Genomic DNA, 22,760 nt, shown 5'->3' with positions numbered 1-22,760 from the left:
AGCGTGAAAAATCTGCTTATGGTACCTGAATCCTAATTAGCTAAATAGTGAGGGGAAGGGGAAATCACATTCCAGTAGCCCTAGAAATGAACTCAGAGCTGATAAAAATGAACTAACTAGCCTTGCATAAATCGGAGCTGGGGAGAAAGTGTACCATCATTATGGCTAAGACAATATGCAAACTATCTTCAAAGAAATCAAATTGCCGGAATGTTTTCATTTGCATGTATTAACCATTAACATAATGAGGAGAAGTGACATTGGACCCGGATTGTGTGTCTGTTCGGATTGATAACTCTGCAGCATCTGCAAATAGTCTCCTCTGCAAAATTATGCTAGCAGTCAAATCAGTGTTGAACTGTGGAGGGAGAGGGAGAGTGATGGAGGGAACGACAGAAAGAGGGAGGGAGAGAGAGAAGAGAGAGAAGAGAGACAGGATGGTGGAGGCTTTTCCTTTTTTCCATTTTATCAGGGAGCTCTGTGCAAACCTGCTGCAGTGTTGAATCGGAGCCATCATCCTCTGACAGCTATCCTTAAACAGGAAGGTGCCGCGAGTCATTGTCTCTGCGGAAAGCCGCTCTCTGTGCGAGTGTGTGAGTGTGTGTGTTTGTGTGTGTGTGTGTTGGAGCTCGACACACGTGGGGATGTGCCCATGCGACTGCTAGCTGGAGACAGACCTCGAGTGGGCACACTTCACACCCACCCGCCACCCCCCCCCCCCTGCACATATCGGACACATGCATCCGCACGCCTGCATACAGACTTGTGCATGCATGTGTCAACCCCTCTACATCCCCCAGTGCTCCAGCACTTCTAAAACACACACACGCACACACACATGCAGACATCTGAGTGCTTCCAGGATACCAAAGGCTCACTTATCTGCTCCGTAAAGGCTCACCATGGCCCACATTGGCGAGTTGGGCGGGCAACCAGCCAAAAAACACAGTGTGTTCTTCGACTGCAGGCGTCGTGCAAAACACCAAACTGTCTTCAATATTCAAAATAATTTTTTCCAGCATGCTATTTCCCTGGATCAGCCTCTTAGGTCAAATTATTCAATTAAGTGTCTGTTTATTACTGATACCAAAGCTGGGTGGCAGTTCTACTTATCACCTTTTTTGCAGATTGGTGTTCTCGCAGAAGACCACCATAAAGATTGCCTTGGCTGTAATTAAAATGGCACAGGGACAAATTTGGCTCAGGGCTAAGACACGGAGAGATGAAGGAGGTGGGGGGAAATTGCAGGGGCTACACTCCGTCAAAAAAAGTTGAACCTGTAAAGCGGCAGAATTACTGTCACCGACGTGCATCACAAAGGGACAGGTGCGAGGCCGTAAAAACAAACAAACGGGAAAAGAAATGCAGCTTTGTTGTGACACACTTGTGCGCCGATAATGGTCAGGGAAGCTCGGATGTTCTCCGCGCCGGGTCTAGCTGAAGCAAGTGGACAGGAGTGGCCGATGGTTGGTTGTGGCGGAGCGGATGCTGTTGAGACGCCCTAGATGCCAGCCGGGCTAGCATCCATGCACGGCCCCGCGTGTTTGATGAGCTATTGGCAGGCTGCGGGGACACGTGTTCCCGCGCCTCGTGGCACACATACCTTTCACCGTCTTTGACTCCACAAGCCTGTGTGTGACTTCTCAGGGAAAAAATATGAAAGAAATCAAAGCACCAATAAGCTGAGGGTGTTAAGCCAGAGAAGGGGAAAGAAGAGAAAAGAAAGACCCAGCGACTTTGGATTTTGACAGAATCTTCATGTGCTTCCTGACAAAAATTTGCATTGTTATCACAGATAACGGGTGATGTTTTCACTTGGTTGTACTTTTTTTTCTTTTTCTTTTTTTTTTTTTAAATATGTAAAATGTAAACTGAGCCTCTAACGATTCCCTTAATGACGTGGATCTTGCTTTTCTCCCCCGAATCGCGTCTTAGCGGGTTTCTCAGTGCAAGGATGTCTGATATCTGAATATTAAAAGGGAGTTTCAAGCTCATCTGCAAATGTGATTTGCACATATCACACTTCTGCAGTCGTCAAGCTGCTTCATCGCCAAGCTTCTGAGCAGAGAAGGCTGGGGAGGGAGGGAGGAAAAAGAAAGAGAAAGATGCACATATGGGTTGCAATTGATGTATTCCATTTCTGACCTAATTTAAATCCCTGCCAACAAGCTCATATGCATACTGTACATCTGCAAAATTACGGAGGGTAAACCTTGCTTTCTCGCGGAGACAGGTGTAAACATCAACGTTGTCATAATGCACCAGCAGTAAATATGATAATCGTGCCATGCGGCAATAGAGCACAAAATAATTTGGACATCATTTTGATGCCTGAGGGGCCCAGGGGAATGCCCTCCAGAATGAAGGTGGCCCATTGGCATGCTATACACGCCAAGATATAATTATGGCTGCCTGTCTTTGTTCCTCCCGAGCTTCCTCTCAGAGCACTAGTAATTTGCTTGTGATATTTTGGTATTCTTTACAAGTGAGTTATTCTCTGTGGACTTGAGTATTACATGGGTGCAAATGAAGACGCCAATAAGCTGCTCCGCAGCCAAATCCCAAAGTTCAGAAACTGTGAGTGGAACATCACAACAGGGAAGTTGATGCTGTTAGGAGGATAAACTTATTCCGCCAAGCCCTGATCTGAAATTTTTATTTGGGGCTCCAGACACATTGACGACTGCCGTTCCCTCCCGATCGTGGGGCGCCTTGCCCCTCGGTGTCATCTCCGGCTATCTGTGTGGGACTCTGCTGATAATAAGGGCCAGTGCCGGGGAATATCTTTAGGGTATGCAGCGTGTCGAGCCGCGGTTTGTTGTCATGATAATCCCTTCATTTGTAATGTCGGGATCAGCAGGTTACGGCTCTCCGCTTGCCTGCCATGTCAAGGCCTGGGACTGGCGAGGTGGATTGTCATTTCTGAAGCAATATTTTGACAGCGCCTTCACTTTACTCATACGCTGCGGCTCAAAGGTCAGAGCTGTGCCACTTCCATTTACTGTGTGTGAACACTCAATCCCCGAGGAGCTCTCTCCACATCTCCCCGCCGCCTCGGTCCCTGACACGCAAACACACGCACGCCGCGCGGTCCCGCCGTCCGTCTTCCTGCTTGTTTTAGGAGATAGACGTCGAGGCTGGTCCCACACGAGTGCTACGCTGTGTCCAAAGCTCCCGAAATGAGAGGCAATTACAACTTATAAACATTTCCAACGCTTGCTGCCATCGCTCCACTGCTACATCTTCCTCAGTCACCGTCTTTCTTGCCTCCTCCCCTTTTATACACAGATTTCTGGAGGTTTTTCCCTTAAAAACATAGTTTTCAGACATTGTGCAGCTGCACAATGTCTCCGTAGTGTTGCTGTCATCTATTTCCGTGTGTGTCAGCCCCCCACCCCTCCCCTGCACACACACAAACTGGTGATGTCAACCAAATAAGGCACTTGTCAGTAACACAAAAAGACATTGTTGCTGCTCCATTGTTACCCCGCTGTGCAGGCTATCATATAGAAAAGTGATGGAGTGATGGAGTTTTTTTTGGAGCGGCGTGCAGCTCCTGCAGCCCCCAGGGGTATTATGGGTGTAAATCTCCCCTCACACAGTTCTGCTCCAGGCCAGTAGGAGCATCATCATTAGCCGGAGCAGATGGAGGGGCTCCGGCGCTTGTTCTCCTCTCTCTCTGCTGTCAGCGCCGAGCTACTGCTGGAATCTGGTTTGATACGACGTCAGGGGATGGAGCAGCAGCGGGGCCCAGACAATGAATGATGAAATCCACATGAAACTGGATGAAAGCTAACAGTACAGGCATGCCCCAGGAGACCGATTCATCATTTATTTGCCGAGCGATGATCGGGGTGGCTCTGGTTAAGTGCCGTTTTCTGCTCACGTGTTTCTGCTCCTTTTGTTTTGGTGGCAGACGAGAGTTTGATTCAAGGATTCAAGGAGATTTTATTGTCATCTCAGCACATGTTAGACATGAGATGGAATGAGATGTGCTTTCCCTGCTTCCCACAGAGCGAGCCCAGTAAGAAAGAGTGGTAATGTCTGTGATTTACAGTCGTCTTGATGGTACAGATAAAACAATAATAACCCCACTTCTTTCCCAATAATATATCAAAAGAAATATGCTTAAAGCAGAGCGTCTGGTATTATGAAATGCTTTAAATTCAACACGTTTTGCACGTGGACTCTTACTGTGTGTTTTTATGATTATTGGCGTTTTTAGAAAATGAAAAGTGAGCAGCTGCTTGGAAGAAAAAAAGTGTCGGACCAACCTTTTTTTTTCACTGCAGCTCTAAATGACACAGTTACCAATAATAGCACCAGCAAAATTTAGATTATTGTGATGTAGCTAATCTGCCAGGACACCGTGCCAAGCCCATGACACAGTTTGTGGAAGAATAGCGATGAAAACATTTGAAGATGCACAAAATAAGACTCCCATTTATTTTTCATAATCAAAATCCGAAAATTCAAAGGAAAAAAACTGTGAATGTGATAGATTAAATTGCAAGAACCCTTTATATGCCGGATACAGTGGAACGATCAGTTTACGTGGATTTTGATTTTGAGCTGATCAGATCAATCATCTATCAATGAGGAGTATTTATCTCTCTAGCGGTCGCGAGCTGTTCATTGATGCAGCAGCATTTAACTGTGTGTGTGTGTGTGTGTGTGTGTGTGTGTGTGTGTGTGTGTGTGTGTGTGTGTGTTTGTGTGTGTGTGTGTGTGTGTGTGTGTGTGTGTGTGTGTGTGTGTGTGTGTAAGGCACTGGCAGAATCCTAATCGTCCAGCTTGAAGCTTCACATGGCCAGATCAAGAAATAGGAGGGAGGCAGAGAGAGGGGGGAGGAATGGGAGACGGAGGAGGGGAGGGAGAGAAAAAAAAAAAAAGAGCCCATCTCGGTCTGTGTTTTAAAGGACAGTGCTTTGAATGTCATTTGACAATTTCCTTTTAATTAGAACTAATTTACAGAAAGATGCCCACCAGCTAATCTTTACAGGATAATTAACTTCTATTTTCTTTACTTTTAATTAAAAAGTGGAAAAGATTTAGCTGATCCATAAAGAATTGTTCTTTTGAAATGTTCATCAGACTTCACACTTCTTTTTGGCATTGGTAATATTTAGATGCTATCTGCTGCTCACAGTCTCCACTGAGTTATTGCAACCATTTTCTCCTCCTTATCCGGGGTATTAAGTGGTGGAACTATCAATAGTAGGAATAGGAACCAGAGGCAAATTAGAATTGAATTAATGAAGAATTTATTGCAAAAGAAACCCCCTATCCTTCATAATACTGGAATGAAATTGACATCTTAGATATATCCATTTCATAGAAATTCCTTGATGGGGAAATATTGTTTTATCTACATTTGATACAGTAATCACTTTCATTGTTAAAAAGGCGCCTTTAAATTCTTTGAAATGACTCTGAATGCTATTGGTGCACGGGCTGGCAAGGCCCCTGAGTGTGATGAATATTACACTTTTTAGGTTAAATAGCAGCATCTTAATAATCTCTTAGGACACAGCGGAGTGTCAGACTGAAGGCTCCTTCAGCCTCATCAGAGCTGGGAGAGAAAAGTCTTTTCTTCCCACTGTTAGCACCTTCCAACAGACTTTACTTAGTGGAGATAAAGTGAGCCAATATGAGGTGAGTGTGCTGTAGACAGGGCCTCCACTCATCTGCAAACGAGCCAGTGGCTGAAGATGGATGCCCCCACTTAACCATGATAGCTCCCTGGAGGAGCCTCACTCAATGGCTTCATTAAAGTGAACATTCGAGTGAAAACCTCGCTTATAAACCAGTAATTAAGACCACACATATTTTTACCGGCTTTGTTTCAGCTGTCACCTCCAGTGTACCTATATTTCCTTATAAGTAACAGACTGACATTAATGAATCAATCCCTTCTTCTTTGCACCCACAAAGCAAATGTCACGCGGCTACAGAGACATGAACTGGGTCCACGTCGCCCTCGGGACCGGCTTTGTGACGTCCGTGGACCTGACCTGGTACCAGTGTCCATTTGCATGAGCGTGCATGAGTGTGTGTGTGTGTGTGTGTGTGTGTTTGTGAAAACTCTGGAGAGGTGAGGAAAGTCAGTGGAGTGAAGCAGGACCCAGCTAACTCCGCAGAGAAGGTGGCTGGCATCTGCTGAAGCCCTCGGGCACGCTCAGAGGAGCCTCCAGCATTTTAATGGCATCGTCAAATGCCAGCATGTTTTCATGCCATTCCAATTCAAATGCACTGGAAAGAGAAGTAAGAGCGTGTTATTCCCCTTCAACAGTCCAGACAGAAACTGTGGGCGCTACAACAGAGAACTTAGCAACTCTGCATACACGCTGGGATCCAACGCTGAGTCTGATTGGGAAAAAGAAACTCAATCAGAATTATGTTAGCAGCATTTGTGAACTGTGAGGAAAAATAAACTCCCCTTAAATGATATTCATTTCTTTTTTTTTTTTTTTTTTAAACTGTGTACAGATAAGACTTTCACAAGCTGTGACAAGGAAAGTGTGGGCAGTGATACAGCACACGCCCCTTCAGCCAACGAGGGGGTGGCGCTCCACAAAAAACACCTAAAGTAATGCAAACTTATTGAAAATCCACGATTTCATCTGGTTGCGTTTAGTTGCCGTGTCATCCTCAGCGCCGCGCGGCGCCGCGCCTCGTGGGAGGGGTGTGTGTCTGTGTGCGAGGGGCGTAGAACGGGGACAGGAATACAACAAACACACCCCTCCACCCCCGCTGCTTTCCATAATTTCCAGATGAGCGTTACTGCTGAGTTTTCAAGCAGTTTGTTGACTGTTGATTGTAAGTGCCCGAATTTAGGAAGGCAGCCATTTCTAATCACAAGAATTACATTGCTTAGCTACCGGAAAATCAAGTTAAACAACACCATTGCTTATTCTTGGTCACAGACTGCAGCTCTGAGAACACATCAGTCTCCACTGAAGCTGCTGCACGCTCCTCCTAGTGCACGCACACACACACACACACACACACACACACACACACACATGCACACACGCACACACACAAGCAGCCATTCACAGACAATATACAAGTGGTAATTTACTTTTGACTTGTGTTACAGCATTAGCTCCACATTTAGTTTGATCACAGAGTGCAGGACGTGGAAAAAGACTCTCTTTTTGCAGCATTTATGCCGTATGAAAGAAAAATATTGGAAATGAAACATTCCTTTGAGGCTTCCTGTGGCATGTTAAGCTATTAAGAGTTGCATAAATGGTATCTATTTCATTACAGTGATCAAGGATTAAATTAGAAGCCTGAGCCCTGTAACATATACACGTCTCCTCCAAGGCGGAGGGAGCCCTCTGCCTCCCAAAGGTCATTAGAGCTGAGGAAAGTATGGCCCCCAGTCTCTCCTTGCCTCTCAACACTTTCTCCTCCTTCTCTTTCTCTTCTCTCTCAAGCTTCCTACCTTTAGTCTGCAGGGTTTTTTTTTTGTATTTTCTTTTTTTGGTTTGATATATTTGTCTACTTTTTTTTTTTTTTTTATCTGTAGCACCGCGGGTAAACATAAGAATATATATATATATATCTAAATCCACCTGGTTCTGGGTCCTGCAGCCGCTTGAATCTCAAGACTTTATAAGTCTGAACCCTCTCTCTCTGCAGGAAAAGTTTGTGTGTTGGCCCAGAAGTGGGGGACGCCCCGGTATCAGAGTTGGCACAAAAGGGCCAGTCACGGGGAGGGAAGTCTGGCAGCGGGTGAGCTACGTGGCCTGTTGGATTTTTCAGGCTACATTTCGCATTCATGTTTAGTCTCAGGTGCGATGTTTTATCCCCAGGCCAGCTTGGACACATTTTCAATGGACCTTTTTGGATGAAAAACGGTATAGGTGGGTGCAAAAAATGATTTCCATGCTTATAGAGATCTGCTGCTTTGTTCTGTCAGATTCAATTACCTCACCTCTAATTAGAGAGCTATAGAGGAGGCCGGGTTTGTGATCCACACATCACACTGTGGAGCCTGCTGATAATGTGAGGTATTGCTATCACAGCCCGAACACAAGCTCCCCACATTGCAGACGCTTTAAGAAGCATGCCATAAAATAAGCTCGTAGAGTTTTGCACATACACACATGTTAAAACTCCTCTTTTTTAAAAAAAATGTAAGCTTTGGAGAAATGGTTTGCATTATGTCATTGTTTTGGTTTTTTTTTTTTTTACTCCCAATTTCTGTTTTAGTCCACTGAGGCATGAACTGGAGCAGAGAGTGTTTTCTTGAAAGATAGTCTCATTCCTGCACCTCTGTCCGTGCTCCTCTCTTCCCTGCTCCCCTTCCTATGTGACTCATTAATCCTCTGTCCATCATATGGTCTCACCCCATTTTATAGACTCTTGGGGGCATTACCATATCCCTCTCCGGAGCTCCACTCCGCATGGCCGATCCCTATCAGACAGAGGCCACGCCACGAACAAAAGAGCCACTGTGATCAAGCCTGCATTCAGCTACCAATGTCTCTATTAGCATTGGCTGCTCCTGCTGCATGACTGCCTGAACGAACGGGGCTGAGATCTCTCTGTGTAGCTGACGGAGAAGGAGGCTGATGAATGTGGATGATACAGCCGAGGGCGGAGGGTGTGGATGACGGCGCTGCCAGGCTGCAGGGATACCTGGACAGAGACCCCGATCCACAAGAAGTTTAGAGAGGGTTGAACAGTCGAACAGTTATCCCTCTGTGAGAGAACGGGGCCTTGCTTAGGAAGTCAAGTAGAAAAACGTAAAAAAAAACAGTTTTGTTCAAAGTGGCTGAATTGACTCAAAAATCCCAAATATGACACACTGTTTGTGGCCTCAGTCAGATAATATGCCATTCAGCGAGGCAAAGTTTAGTCAACATTAATAATTACAGTACGTTGACCATGAAAAATTTGGCAACGTGCAATTTCAGTGTCATCGCATCATATAAAATCTCCTAAATGTCTTAAACAACCTCAGGTGTCACCAGCTCTTTGGTTCAAAGGTCAGCTTTACCTGCAGTACTCCACAGGAAGTGATGGGGGCATCAAAGCCTCCCTTGTCTGATAACTTTATACATCCCACTAAAGCAGAAGAACATGTGTCCGACGGTGAGGCAGAAGTTAAAATAATAAAGTAAAAATAAGATCTCAATTTGACCATTTGACATAAAACAAGACGGTGGAACAGGTGCAATGCAGACTGATTGAAAAACGAATCGACTATCAAATTATTGTTAGTTGAAGCCCTTGAGACGATTAAACATGCAGGATATCGCGATCAAGATCCAGCTGCAGATCCAGATCAGAGAAGAATTATCCCACTTCTTGATCTGGATCTGCCTACACTTTCAAGTCATGCTGCATTTGCTGTACTGCAAAAACGTGTTGTATAGATTTAACTAGTGCTGGGCGGTATGACCAAAAATTTCTATCACGGTATTTTTCAAAATTATATCGGTTTCACGGTATATCACGGTATTTTTTTTTTCATGCACAACTGGGTGTTAACCACATTTTCTAATGATTTGGAAAGAAATTGCTGCAGTAAATTGGCTTAGAATGGCCTATTTTACTGTCATGAGGAGGAAATATTGTAGAAAAATAATGTCCACACTAGTATAAATACAGGTTTGCATGGCCTCACAAAATGATGCCGTTTACAATGAGGTGGCGGCATTTATTATTCTAATGAAGTGAGAGAATCAGTCAGACAACACTTAAAGACTTTAAGTGTTGTCTGACTGATCTTTTACAAAATTACAAGGTAGAAAATATTTATTGAACATAAAAAACTGAACATTTTTTAATTTCCCAGCATTATGTTGTTTTGGTTCCACCTCCTGGTGAATGTTAGGTAAAATTCTTATGTGGTTACTTTTTGGTTGGCCAAAGATTTATGTTTGTGGTGCGCAACCGGTACGGGAGCGGCCAGTCTATTTCCTTATATTACAATGCCGTTATTAATTGTTCGTTTTTTTTCCCACTTATTCCACCGAACACCGAAAGTGTTTTTTTGCCATTTTCGGCCGAACAATTTCAGTTACCGAACAATCGGTGCATCACTACTGCTAAACAGTCCGCCGCGCCGCGTTCCCAACGTTGTGTACGCTACTGTACATACTCACCCGTATTACAGTATATGAAAAATTCATATCATAAGAAAAATAAACACCGGTATTCGGTATGAACCGGTATACCGCCCAGCACTAGATTTAACATTTTAAATGAGGCACAGCCAGATGAGGGGGTGGAGTTCAGATTCTAGCTGCACCCCTTAAAACCAGCTGCATGAACAAAGGTGATTGAAGACATTTCATTTAGACCGTTAATCTTTCAAAAAATAAAAAAAGGACAGTATATGAGGTCAAAGATTCATGATTATCATCAAACACCATATCAGTGTTGGGTATTCCTAAAAACAAAAGGGTATATCTTCACATTTTATTTTCTCTCTGACCAGATTCCAAAATAACTTCATATTATAAAATACTATTTTACATAAATTGATTTAAAAGCAGGAAATCCTGACATCTAAAGGGCCTGTGGCCTTAGGCATGTGATATCTTTGTTTTGTTTGTCATTTTGTTTTTATCAGTCATTTATGAAAATGTTGTTGGTCGGCTTATCAGTTCAACGCTTGAACGGCTCGAAGATGCTTTTGAGAAAATTAAATTGTGTTTTAAAAGGCAGCTCGTGCATCTTGTGAAAGTTGTTTCCCAAACTTCCAAGCAGACCTGCGTGTGCTGTAAGGAGCACGCCGCTGCAAGCCCGCTGCAAGCCCGCTGCAAGCCCGCTGCAAGCCCGCTGCAAGCCCGCTGCAAGCCCGCTGCAAGCCCGCTGCAGGATTGTCTGCGGTACGAACGCGCCGTTGTTGGCCGTCCTCACTCCGGAGGAGGCTTGGATACTTGGGCAGACGGCAGACGGTCCTCTGGCCCGGTCGGTCGCTGCAGCCTATAGAAATGCACCAGCGAGCGTGGGTCACGCCGGGAATGTGACAGGATTTTAAACAGTACACAACTAAATATAGCAGGAACGCCACTATCAGAAAATGAGTTAGGAGTGTGCTGCTAGTCGTTTAGAAAGTCATTATTCTTATCATTGCTGTCTCTGAAATAATTTCAGGTCTCTCCATGCAATGAATACTGTATAATAAACTAAACATGTGAGACTGCGAACAAACTTTAGTAATCTGTGTGGCCCTCAAGAAGTCGCCATCAGGGCCCCCTTTTAATGTCTCTGTCTGGGTGGGATATTTCATTTTTCCATATTCAGCGAGTCCTCCAGTCTCTATCAGTTTGAAAATGCTCTTTTTAGTTATTATCTGTTGGAGGAGGGAAGTGAGATGCCCTCATTCTGAGTCTATTAAACCACAATTCTATCTCATCTTATCCGCCTTATCTTCGGTGTCTTATTGACCATGAAGTTTATCTTTAATCTCCCTTTACCCTTATTATCGCACAACACTGTGGGTCTATTTTCTTTGGTGCAACAGTGGCGCTGTATTTGCGAGCAGCAGAGGAAGAATCGCTCGGTTGTACACACTGTTCTCATTCAGCTGTGTAATGGAATGTGCACAGACGTGTGTGTATAGAAATGTATTTCGTTCACACTCTCTTCATTTGCCTTGGCAAGGAGCTTTTAACGCCAGTCATACAACCTCCCCTTGATACTGTGATATTTATCTCTCGGTATCATCTTAAGCGATGGTAGACTCATCGAGTCACTTCACGCCTCACTTCGCTCCTCTGCGAATCAGCAGACGGCATCAGATAAGATCATAAAACTGTATCCTCATTTAAAAGCAGCACTCGGCCTCTGCAGTGACTATTAGAGATCTGTGTGCTAATTCTTTTCATGTCTGGGGCTCCTGCAGATGTTGGGCTTCTACAAAGGAGTAATTTATAAGACTAATGAAAAGAGCAAGCAGTTTGTGGACATCAGGGGGGTCTTTTATGAGGCTCCACGCAGGAAGAAAGGGAAACAGGAGAGGCACACCAGCCCCACTTTCTGAGCTGAAATCATTGCTTTATTAAAATGGAGCGGGGTTCACTCCTGCTACAAAAGAACAAACACACCGAGACGTGTGGGGAACATGTAAGTGTACTCCGTTCCACGTCTTGAATAAGAGGTTACAACTTGCAGTTGCATGAAAAAGAGAGTCAAAACAAACAAAACAACTCTATCAAGGCTTTTGTGTGTTATAAAATTAGACGTATGCAGCCTTAGATAAGCTACATCATATGACATCATTATTTATTTAACAGCAAGAATAAGTTCAAGCCATGATTCAATAGCTTGTGGAACCACTTTTGGTAGCAATAACTTGAAAAAAGTATGAAGTTAGTATGACATCAGACTCTTACATCATTTTAGAGGAACACTTGTATGATGTTGCCTCATATCTTCAAGGTTTTGCCAGCATTCATTTATGCTCAGCTTTCTTAAGGTTCCCTCTACAGCACCTCGGCCGGGTCCATGTCTAGATTTTCACCGGACGCCATGAATCTTTTCTCTTTCCGTCGTTCTGTTGCACGTGTGTGTCTGGGATCATTGCCGTGTGGCTTGATCCAAGGTCATCCAGGCTTCAGCTCTGACACAGACGGCCTCACGTTTGACCCTAGAGCGCATCGCTGCACAGAGAAGTTAATGGTCCTGACTGACTTCAGGGTGCCCAGATTCCTGCAGCTAGAAACCAACACTGTGCCTGAAAGTGCTAAAAAGTTGTGATTGGGTTTCAACAAATGTGCTTCTGTGCAAACGTCCTCGCTTTGTTCTTGTTTGCCCAAATATCATTGTTTTAGGAAGTTACAGTACGTGGTTTGCTTAGATGCGAATTTACAAACACAGCAGCCCTCCACACAAGCCATGCATTGCTGTTGAACTTGCTAGGAAATCCACTCCTGGGAATACGGGCAACTGTTTCAAATGTTTCCACGTACAAACAAACCATCTCCCTCTAGGATGCTGGACCCCATATTCTTTTGGAAATGGCCATTTTGATGACCAACAACATCTTCTGTCAGATAAATGCTGATATCTTTCCTCTTTGGCATTGTGTTAAACACACAACCAACAAACTACCAAAACCTCTCCTTTAATCGAGGTTATATACCGTATTTTCTGGACTATAAGCCGCACCCGCTCTATTTAAAAAGAAAAAAGATATGCAGGCCACAGATATTTATGTTGTTAGATTAGATACTTACTACATGTACAGAAGGATTTTGAACTGTAAATGATGTACATGTTTGTACCTAAATAGATCCTTTCCTAACAGTGTCTTTTAACACGGCAGCAACTTTGCTGATTAAAACGGGACAGAACCAAGAGAAATTAACCAGTATTTATTTATCTATTTATCTGTTTGAAATCTGCTTCTACTTCTATCTGCTAAAGAAGAAGTAGTGTATTCTTCTTTGCATTTATTTTGTCTTAGTTTTGATTCTAATTCCGGTTAGCACTCCCCCTAGCGGTGGAAGAGAAAAATCCACAGAATAGCCGCACCTTTGTATAAGCCGCATGGTTCAAAACCTAGGAAAAAGGTAGCGGCTTATAGTCCAGAAAATACGGTCATTACTTCACAACCAGTAAACGTGTGTCGTCTTTCACAAAATTTGCATTTTGGCTTAATTTGGTGAAAATGAATTATAAAATGATGACCTGCAGTGTTCTTCATCTATGGTAAAGGGGTTATTGTTTTATTTCCTGAAAACTAAAGAAATGAAATAGGTGTACTTTCCTATCTTATTTATTATTTGTAAAAGCACAATTTTTTTTATTCACTTTAAAAAACATCCCATTCTTGAAGCTTTTATAGTATTCGTTCTTATGTCCCATGCATTATTTCCACGTAAATCAACCCTAAACTTCAGGTGTTTTCTCACTTCTCTGCTATGGTAATGGCTGCTGAGGAAGATTTTGGTGAGCCTGAGAGGGAAGGGGGGGGTGCAGGACGCTCACTATCTTAATAACATTCAAATGCCGGGTGAGATGTTTTTTTTACCAACTAATACAATTCAGGTAGAAGTACAGTAATTCCATCAACACCTTTGATTGAAGCAAAAATTGTAATATGCAAATACCAAAAGAGATGTACAGCTACAAGCAAAACTCTGAAATCATTTAGATTTAAAGAAATAATATTGCACAGAGGGGGGAAAAATTAATCACACGGAAAAGTGTCTCCTTTAAGATTGCACTGGTGTATTACCCGGAGGCATGGAATGTAAATGGAAAATCAACATTGTACCCTGTGATAAGGCTAACAAATTAATAAAAGTATTTTCTTTCCTTCTTCCTCGCTGATGCCTGTGTGAAAAACTCTGGGAAGGATATTCCCCCCTCTCCTCCCCCCGCGCGCATGTGAGGTTTTGTTTTGCAGGTAGTGGGATTAACATCAGCGCTCACCTTGGCTGCATGTCAACGTGTTTGTCGGAAAAGCACGCAGGCACACAGGGCTGTTTGTTGTGCTTTAGTGGAAGGACTTTGTGGAACATTACAGCAAAAACAATATTTTCATTGACATGGCTTTATCCGTGCCGGAGTTGAGCATCTGAACCCTGAACAGACGGAACCGCTTTACTGAATCTGATTTGTAGTTTTACAAAGAAAGAAACAGAGTAGAAGTTTTTTTTTTTTGTTAAGCCTGAAGGGTGTGATGAAACCTCTGAACATCTCCCTTGTATGTGTGTGTGTTTGTGTGTGTGTGCGTGTGTGTGTGTCTCCTCAGGTCCTCTGGAGGATGGCCTGGAGGAAGAGGAGGAGGAGTGTGTCTCTGAGGAGAACGAGCTCCTGGCTAAAGATGAGTTTTCGGTGGAAGAGAACTTCACAGCCGAGTTTGAGACTGAGAACATGGCTTGTGAAGACATGGAGTACTTCTGCAACAAAGGTGGGGATCGTCCACTTAGTCACAAAATTGAACTCCCGAGATGTTTTTCCAACCAGCGTAAGAGCGGTGCTCGTTTGTAACACCTAACAGGGGGACAATATGTTTTGCCAAATCGGTTGCTGTCCTTGTGAAAAAAGTCAGTTACAAAGGCGTTACAGGAAGAAGAAGAAAAAGAAAAAAGTACAACTTTTGAAAAATCTTTAAAAAAAAACCTTGTCAGAGCCTTTTGATAGTTCCCCTTTTTTCGGGATAAAAACCATGCGAGGAGCTCGTATCTCTCGTCATTGTTTATGAATAAAGTCAACACGACATCGCCAGGGCCGTCGCAAGGGGTGTGCGAACCGTGCGACCGCACGGGGCCTCGCGCCCCAAGGGGCCTCGCGCTATGGGCGTTTTTTTTTTCAATTTTTTTTTTTCAATTTTTTTTTTTTCAATTTTTTTTTTCACATTTTTTTTCATTTTTTCCCTTATAAATATCAACAGTCACGTTCCATTACATACCTAAATGTGTACTAGTCTGTGCCTATCAATAAATATATGTGCAATGATGCGCGTGTCTGTTGTTCAATACAACTGCGTTAGACCAAGCGCAGACACAAGCTGCTCTGATCCAGACGGGTGGAGTTGGAACAAACTGTCACACAATGTCGAGAGAACGAGACAGATTCAGGAAATTTCCATCAGGGGATGAAAAAAGAAAAAAACTAAAGAAAATGGAAGAGTTTAATGCCTCTCTGAAAGGCTCGTTTGATAAATTTGTTACAAAAATCACCGATCCGACCGGGTCTCAAGCAGCCGTGGGGCCCCGCGTCGAGGCAAGAGATGATGATGAGGCAGGGGAAGGTATCCAGTATTTTGCTAATTGGAGAGTTAAAATTGCGCATATAGACACCCGAATCGACCCGAAAACCCAAAAATTTTGCGCGTGCTCGCTACGCTCAAGTGCGAGGGCCCCCCCAAGCCATTTTGCACAGGGCCTCGCAAATCTCCCAGACGGCTCTGGACATCGCAATCCCAAATGTCAAATCCTACTTTTCCGTTGGCCCTGGTAATCTGTTCCTTGTCACACGCGCGAGCCTTACCAGCCAGATTTTTTTTTGTATTACTTTGCTACAGCCGAGTTTGAGACTGAGAACATGGCTTGTGAAGACATGGAGTACTTCTGCAACAAAGGTGGGGATCGTCCACTTAGTCACAAATCGAACTCCCGAGATGTTTTTCCACCAGCGTAAGAGCCGTGCTCGTTTGTAACACCTAACAGGGGACAATATGTTTTGCCAAATCGGTTGCTGTCCTTGTGAAAAAAAAATCCCAATTCCTTGCCAATTCTGCTAATAAAATGTTCTCATCGTGTTCAAAAATCAGACCTGGCAGAGCTTGCGTCCGTTTTGAGATATCTATTTTGATATTTGATCTCAGCCGTCCACCCGAGAGCAGCAGTGTGATCTGAGAGGAGGACGGTGTGGGCAGCGCTGGCTCTGCCTCTGTGGCGGTTCTGCAGATCTGCTGCCGTGCACGGATCCACTGAAGAGCTCCGGCGCTGCTGCCCTGCGAGCCAGCGCCGGAGCAGCACCTGCCACTGCTCCCAGGTCCAGCTCTATAAAGCATCCTCGGCGTTTGCCAAATGTGCTCGAGTCCTCTTTGAACTCCAATTCAATTAGTTTGCCTCTTTGTGTGTTTGTTTCATTTCAGTCACACCTTGCCATCACAGGAACTAATTTGTGGTCTGCTTCAGGTTACAGTGTGAAGATGACAAACTCGTCCCACCCCCCTCCTCTCCCTCCGTAACGCCTCCCCCCCTCCTCTTCTTATCCTCCGGTCGTGTGGCTTTCCTTACCCCAGGTGTCCCCCACTCCACACTGGCACACGGATGCCATAAATTTGACTTTCTAATGAAGAACCAGTGCTTTGAATGTCTGCCTCCCCTTTTCTCCTTTTCAAAGGGAAATTTGTTTAGAATTATTTCTTCACACTTCTAAACTGATGTGCCTCGTGGGATTACATTATTCAGGAAAAAAAAAAAATACATCTTTCATGTTCTAGGTAGGCTATGCCCCAGTAATCGTATCAATAGTGTTTTCCTTTTGTTCTCCGGTAAAAGTTGAACGGCACAATTGTTCAGAAATTGCAATTACCGGCAACGCCTCGGTTGTTTCACCCTTTGTCTGCTTCGTAATGTGCCCTTACCCAAACTTCAAAGTACAGCGGACGGCCTGCTAATAACCCAGTAGCTATAAACTACATGGCGTTGGTGCATAGCGGCGGTTACAGGAAGAAGAAGAAGAAGAAAAAAGTACAACTTTTGAAAAATCTTCAAAAAAAAAAAACCTTGTCAGAGCCTTTTGATATTTCCCCTTTTTTTCGGGATAAAAACCATGCGAGGAGCTCGTATCTCTCGTCATTGTTTATGAATAAAGTCAACACGACATCGCAATCCCAAATGTCAAATCCTACTTTTCCGTTGGCCCTGGTAATCTGTTCCTTGTCACGCGCGCGAGCCTTACCAGCCAGATTTTTTTTGTATTACTTTGCTATCTAAGCTTTCAGTAGCTAAGTCTCCCATTCCCTCCTAAGACCCATGTGATGTTCTGTTTTTTTTTTTTTTTTTTTTCTCCATGTGGCAAATTCTTTGCAATCTTCAGGTGTAGCCATTTTCCCCATGATCCCTTCCTCAATTAGATCTGTTTAAAACTAATGTCATAGTGGCTTAAATTTACCCCACTTATGCGAAAAACCGCTGTGAATTAAACAGGAACGCAATCCTGGCGGCATTAAATGGTTTAAGTGTGTTATTCCTCGACTATAGGAGGAAAAAGAGAGCCCCCCTTGATTAACTAAACCCTCTCAAATGTGATGGCATGCTGTAATTAGCCCTGTGCGGACTTGAACGTGGGTTTTAAAGCAGCCACTCATCCCATGGCCTTTATCTTCTGCTGCTTCCCGGAGAATAAGGTCTCCCGTGTAAGGTTCCTCCACTGAGCAGTGACTCTCTGGTCTTAGCTTAGCCTTGTATCTGTGTAGTCACTCTCTGAAATGGGCTTGTCAGGGGGACCTAAAACCTCCATTAAAAGTTTCAGTCTATAATAGGTATTAAAAAGCTGTAGGAACACAAAGAAGAGTACCAATTTTCATTAACATATGAAGCACTTATTAACTTTGATCAGAGTGCGGTGAAGTAGCAAAGCCGCTTAAAGGCGCAAAGGTCAAGAAGTTGAATGCCACCAAAGACTCAGTCATTTGCCTTACCCTTGCAGAAAAGGGGCTCCCCAGATAAGTGCATGGAGCACCTTGACGTCCCATCTTGGTCCGAGGCTCAGGAACCTTTTCATGTGGCGCTGGTTGAACTCTGTCACCTGTTTAGTTAATGGTGCCACGACTGTCGCTGGGTTTTGGCGCCTTCATTGATTTTTTTTTTTCTATAAGATGTCCCGCTGGTGTTTGTTCATCGTCTTCTGCACCATCACTGGTTGCATCATTCCTCTGGCATGTTCTCAGTACTAGTTTTTGTGGAATGGCCATTCTGATTTGAATTATATCTTAAAAAACAAGACTTTACCTCACCTCGGGTAAATCTGTACATCTTTACTTTGAACCCACAAAATGTTTGCTGATAAGCCCTAATATCTTGGGCTTATCAGCAAACATTGCTGCTACAATACCTACGATGCCGTTTAAGACTTGTCAGGTTTTTTCAGTTAACCCGACAAAATAATAGTATTTTGTCGGGTTAACTGAAAAAGTAACGCTGTACTTTTATCAGACAAGTTCATTTATTATTCTTTCACACGGCTGTACTGAAAACCATCCTGCGCTTAATGAAGCTAGAATTAGTTGTTGCTTCTTTGATGGGTTATAACAATACATTTGTTCCATGTTAATGCACCATCATCATCTATGAAAGCCAACACTCAACTGCACACGTCTAACCTGTTGAAGGAATGGTGAATTTATGGTCCAAACACACATATTAGGCTTTTCTTTTTCAATTCCAACGACATACTTTAGTTGAAATATCACAGAGATAGAGTAGGCCTGTGTTGAAAAAAATCGATTTTCTGATTCTAAATCGATTCTCATATTAATTCCTAAAAATCGATTTGTATGTCTAAAGATTAATTTTTTTTTTTATTACATTTTTTTTTTTTTTTTATTTATTTATTTTTTCATCATTACATTTTCGCCTGGTGAACTTTAATCCCAGTAGTCCCAGTAGTTTTGAAAACTCCTGAACTAAATGAACTTTTCTTTAGAGAAAATGCTGGACATTTCAGCTTAAATTTCTAAATGTTATATTAGTTCAATGAAGTTTGTTTGGTTTCTCTGTTATCAGACACGGTTTGTCATGAAATACCTGAATAATGCCGGGTGCTTCATGTCTGTGTGTCTGGTGACAGAATAAATCAGACAAGCTAAAATAATTTGTTTACTGCTTGAGCTGTTGCAATTTCTTTCTTTTTTTTGCACTTTAAATGGATATTGAAATGCCTATTTGAGTTATTTATTTCTTAGTTATTTCAATAGTTATTTTACAGTCATATAATCCAGGCAACACTAACCCAAATCAATATCGAATCGAATCGGATCGGATCGAATCAAATGGTGATAATCGATTCTGAATCTTAAGAATCGGAATCGAATCGATTCTTGACATTTGAATCGATCCCCAGCCCTAAGATAGAGTACAATGGCTCCTTTTTCAGCCATGTGTTTACATATGTGTTTACAGCAGCTAATTTTAGGATGTGACGTTCAGCTACTCTATTTTACTCCACCCTCTTCTATGAGATGTGCCTCTTTTGAAATTGGTGATGCAGCTTTGTGCCAATAACGTCCGAGGTATTGCAAATGGAGCATAATGTGCAGTTTGGTGGTGATAAAGATGAGCAGGCTTAAATACTGTACTGAGCTGCATCTGTGATGTCACCGTACCCTGCAAGTATGCACCGCTCCCTGAATGACACATTTCCAGATCTAGGTAGGCCCAAACCAGCTGACAGGTTTGGGCTGTGCTGGATTCTTTCATGGTTGTCATTACAGACAGCCAAACATATAATCACCACATGTATTCTTTTTTTTTCTTTCCACAATATGTCCTGTGGAAAGAAAGACGCATCTGAAGGAATAACCTCGCCTTTCCGCTGTAATTAAAACCAGAAACTCACTCCAGCAGCTTCTCCTCACTTTCCCGTTTATGGAGCTCGTTCTTGGGAAGGAACCGGGGCAGCAAACCGACTTCACAGCACAGATTTATTGTCCGCTGACACACCTGGCTCTATAATTGTGAGAAAGCTACCTTTTTTTTAGTGGCGTCGTCTTTTTTTTTTTTTTTTTTTTTTTTACTGAAATTGTGAAATTTCACCTTGTTGTTTTATTGTTGGCTATCTGTGAAGTTCAGGACAGGGTGTTACCGCAAGCTGTTCCCTGCGAGCGTTCCAAGTCATGACAAACGACTTACCCTCTTAGTTCTGACAGTAAATTTACATGTCATTTCACATGTCTCATTACTTCAATATGAAAAACCTTTTTGGGGGAAGTCATAGTACACGATTTTTCCTTTTTCTTCCAGCTCAGTACACTTGATTCTGTTGTAGTGGGTGTTTGTGTGTCATGACAGCACAGCTAAATGGGAACATTTGTCCTCTTCTGCACCGTTGTCTTCAGAAATCACCGTGTGACACGACATTTCATCACGGCGGAAGGAAGTGAGTGAAGGCAGAAGTTAACATAGCAAATGAAAAACCCACCTTGACCCCTTTTATAATATCCTCCCAGTGATGAATTTAACTCAAGTCAAAGGCATTACAATGCCAGGAAGAAAAAGTCACCGAATTAATTAGTCTTTGTGGGAGACAGAAGTAATCAAACGTAACAATCAACATAAGAGGAAGATCTCCTTGGCTCTTTCACCACAGCTGCCAGTGCCCAGAATGGTAAATGTGGAATTTTAATGCACAGCTGATGCTGGAGAATATGGGGAAATGCTAATTTGTGGTGTGATAAGATGAATCGAGTCATCCCTTTAGCCCCATTTGACTCAGTGGAGGAAATTAATCATTAATGTTTGTTAAGTATGACAATCTAACTGGGCCAGATCTACATGCTCAGAGACTGAGGCAGAGTGAGATAAAGACCCGGGCTGCAGACGGGGAGGAAAACTGCCAGATTCTGTAATGATGGGAATTTATTGGCATTTAAAGAGACAGTGGCGAAGGCATTTCACTTATAGCCCTCTCTCCATTTGGAGTGCTGTGCCTGCCACAAATTGCATGCAATTCAAACCTATTTTTCAGATAGCAGAGAAGTCTTACAGCTATGCTTGACTTTGGTGAAAAAGGTTGCGTCCTGGAATAGACTTCATCTGTTGCAGCGCAATCTGTATCAACAAACAAATATTCAATATCAGCTGACTACCCCCACCACTGCTAGGGGGATGGCAAACATCCCCCCTCCTTTTAATATGCTGAAAATCACTTCCTAGCTCCAACACCAGCGAGACGGTGATGGGTTTAGAAAAGTTGCAGCGGGTTAAAGTCATCGAGCTTAGAATTCAGGAGCAAATCGGACAGCAGAAGCCCCATACGATTACTTAAAAATACTTATACTCCATTTTCTGAAATTGCAACCAGTCTTTAGAGTCAGTGGTCAGGATTAGAGTGCTCTGAGCTTCTTAAAGTCGCACACGAGAGATTGACATTTTCAAGGGCTTTCTTAGCAGAGACAATGCTAAAAGGGAGAGAAAAAGCCAATATGACTTTGTTGCTACCTTGCTCCAGGAATTGTTTGTGTAAATCGCCTATAAGCTTATTGACCTGAATGTGTGGCACGCTGCGTGTGACTGCGATTTGGCTAGAGAGCTGTCCTTTGATAGAGCAGCGATAGGGCTGATTTTAACAGCTCACTGGCTCCTCTTGCATGCCCGCCAACCCAGAACCAGCAGGCCGCCTCGCCTCCCTGGCCCTCCCCATCTCCTTTGTTCTCCTCAGTCGTCTCTCACTCAACCTTAAATATATCCGTTTGATTGCACGGGAAAAGGAGAACTTTAAGCCAGATATAAATTATGATCCGGCGCGATAATGTAGAGTATGATCGTTGGCAATCTGTCTGCTTTGATAAGACTGCAGAGGATTTCATTTCCAATGAAAAAAAGGTAGATTTTCTGTCACTTAAATTACCCAGAGTGGACCTTTAGTGAATGAAATGGAGCATCTCAGTCAATTTCCATGTAAGATGGATCAAAAAAGTACTTTGTTGTTGAGAATGGTATAAAAATGGATGTCTACTGTATATTTCTCAGTGTTTTCTCAAACTGCGCGGTAAGCAAAGGACTGCTGCTGCAGCACTTCTTCCGCAGCTGCGCTTTTCTTTTTCCTGGTGACATTTGTGCAGGAAACTTCATCAAAGCCCTGTGACATTGTTCCCTGTGAGGTTGCCCGGGCGATTGTGTTTAAAATGCACTGCAAACTAATGTTAGATAGAAGGCAGAAAATCCTTAATCAGTGCTTAATTAAGGAATCATCTTGTAGCTTCATTTCCCGGGCTGTAATTAAACACTTCCAATACGTTTCGTTACAGGGCTTAACATGTTCGCCTGAGATCAAGGTAGTGCCTTTAATGTTATCTCGCCAGCGCTTTTTAAAACTCCGCTTCATTGGAAGGAACTGTTGATACACGCCTTTTGTTATCCTCGCCTTAATACGAGACTGGTATGCTAAGGAGGTTCTCCAGGCCCAATAATAAATAGTGAGGGAATTTAGTGGAGAGGGCTCCTTGATAATATACGGGGGGGAGAGTAGGACTGGGGTGGGGGTGCCAGCCCAAGCAGACACTTGCATAAGCAAAACTGGGTCATAATGACCTCATGTACTCTAAGTAG

The 22,760-nt window shown here is 43.3% G+C and overlaps 1 protein-coding gene across 1 annotated transcript in view; it reads left to right on the top strand.

Moving 5' to 3' along the window:
- Positions 1-22,760, top strand: part of LOC133425273 (zinc finger protein ZFPM2-like) — a 70,235-nt gene that overhangs the window by 24,372 nt on the left and 23,103 nt on the right. The window contains exon 2 of the mRNA XM_061716032.1: positions 14,729-14,887. Within this exon, the coding sequence (XP_061572016.1) occupies positions 14,729-14,887 (159 nt within the window). The remainder of the gene's footprint in view (positions 1-14,728; positions 14,888-22,760) is intronic.

This window comes from Cololabis saira, chromosome 3, assembly GCF_033807715.1.
Source record: "Cololabis saira isolate AMF1-May2022 chromosome 3, fColSai1.1, whole genome shotgun sequence".
NCBI classification, from domain to species: Eukaryota; Metazoa; Chordata; class Actinopteri; order Beloniformes; family Belonidae; genus Cololabis; species Cololabis saira.
This window is presented reverse-complemented; position numbering and strand designations above follow the sequence as displayed.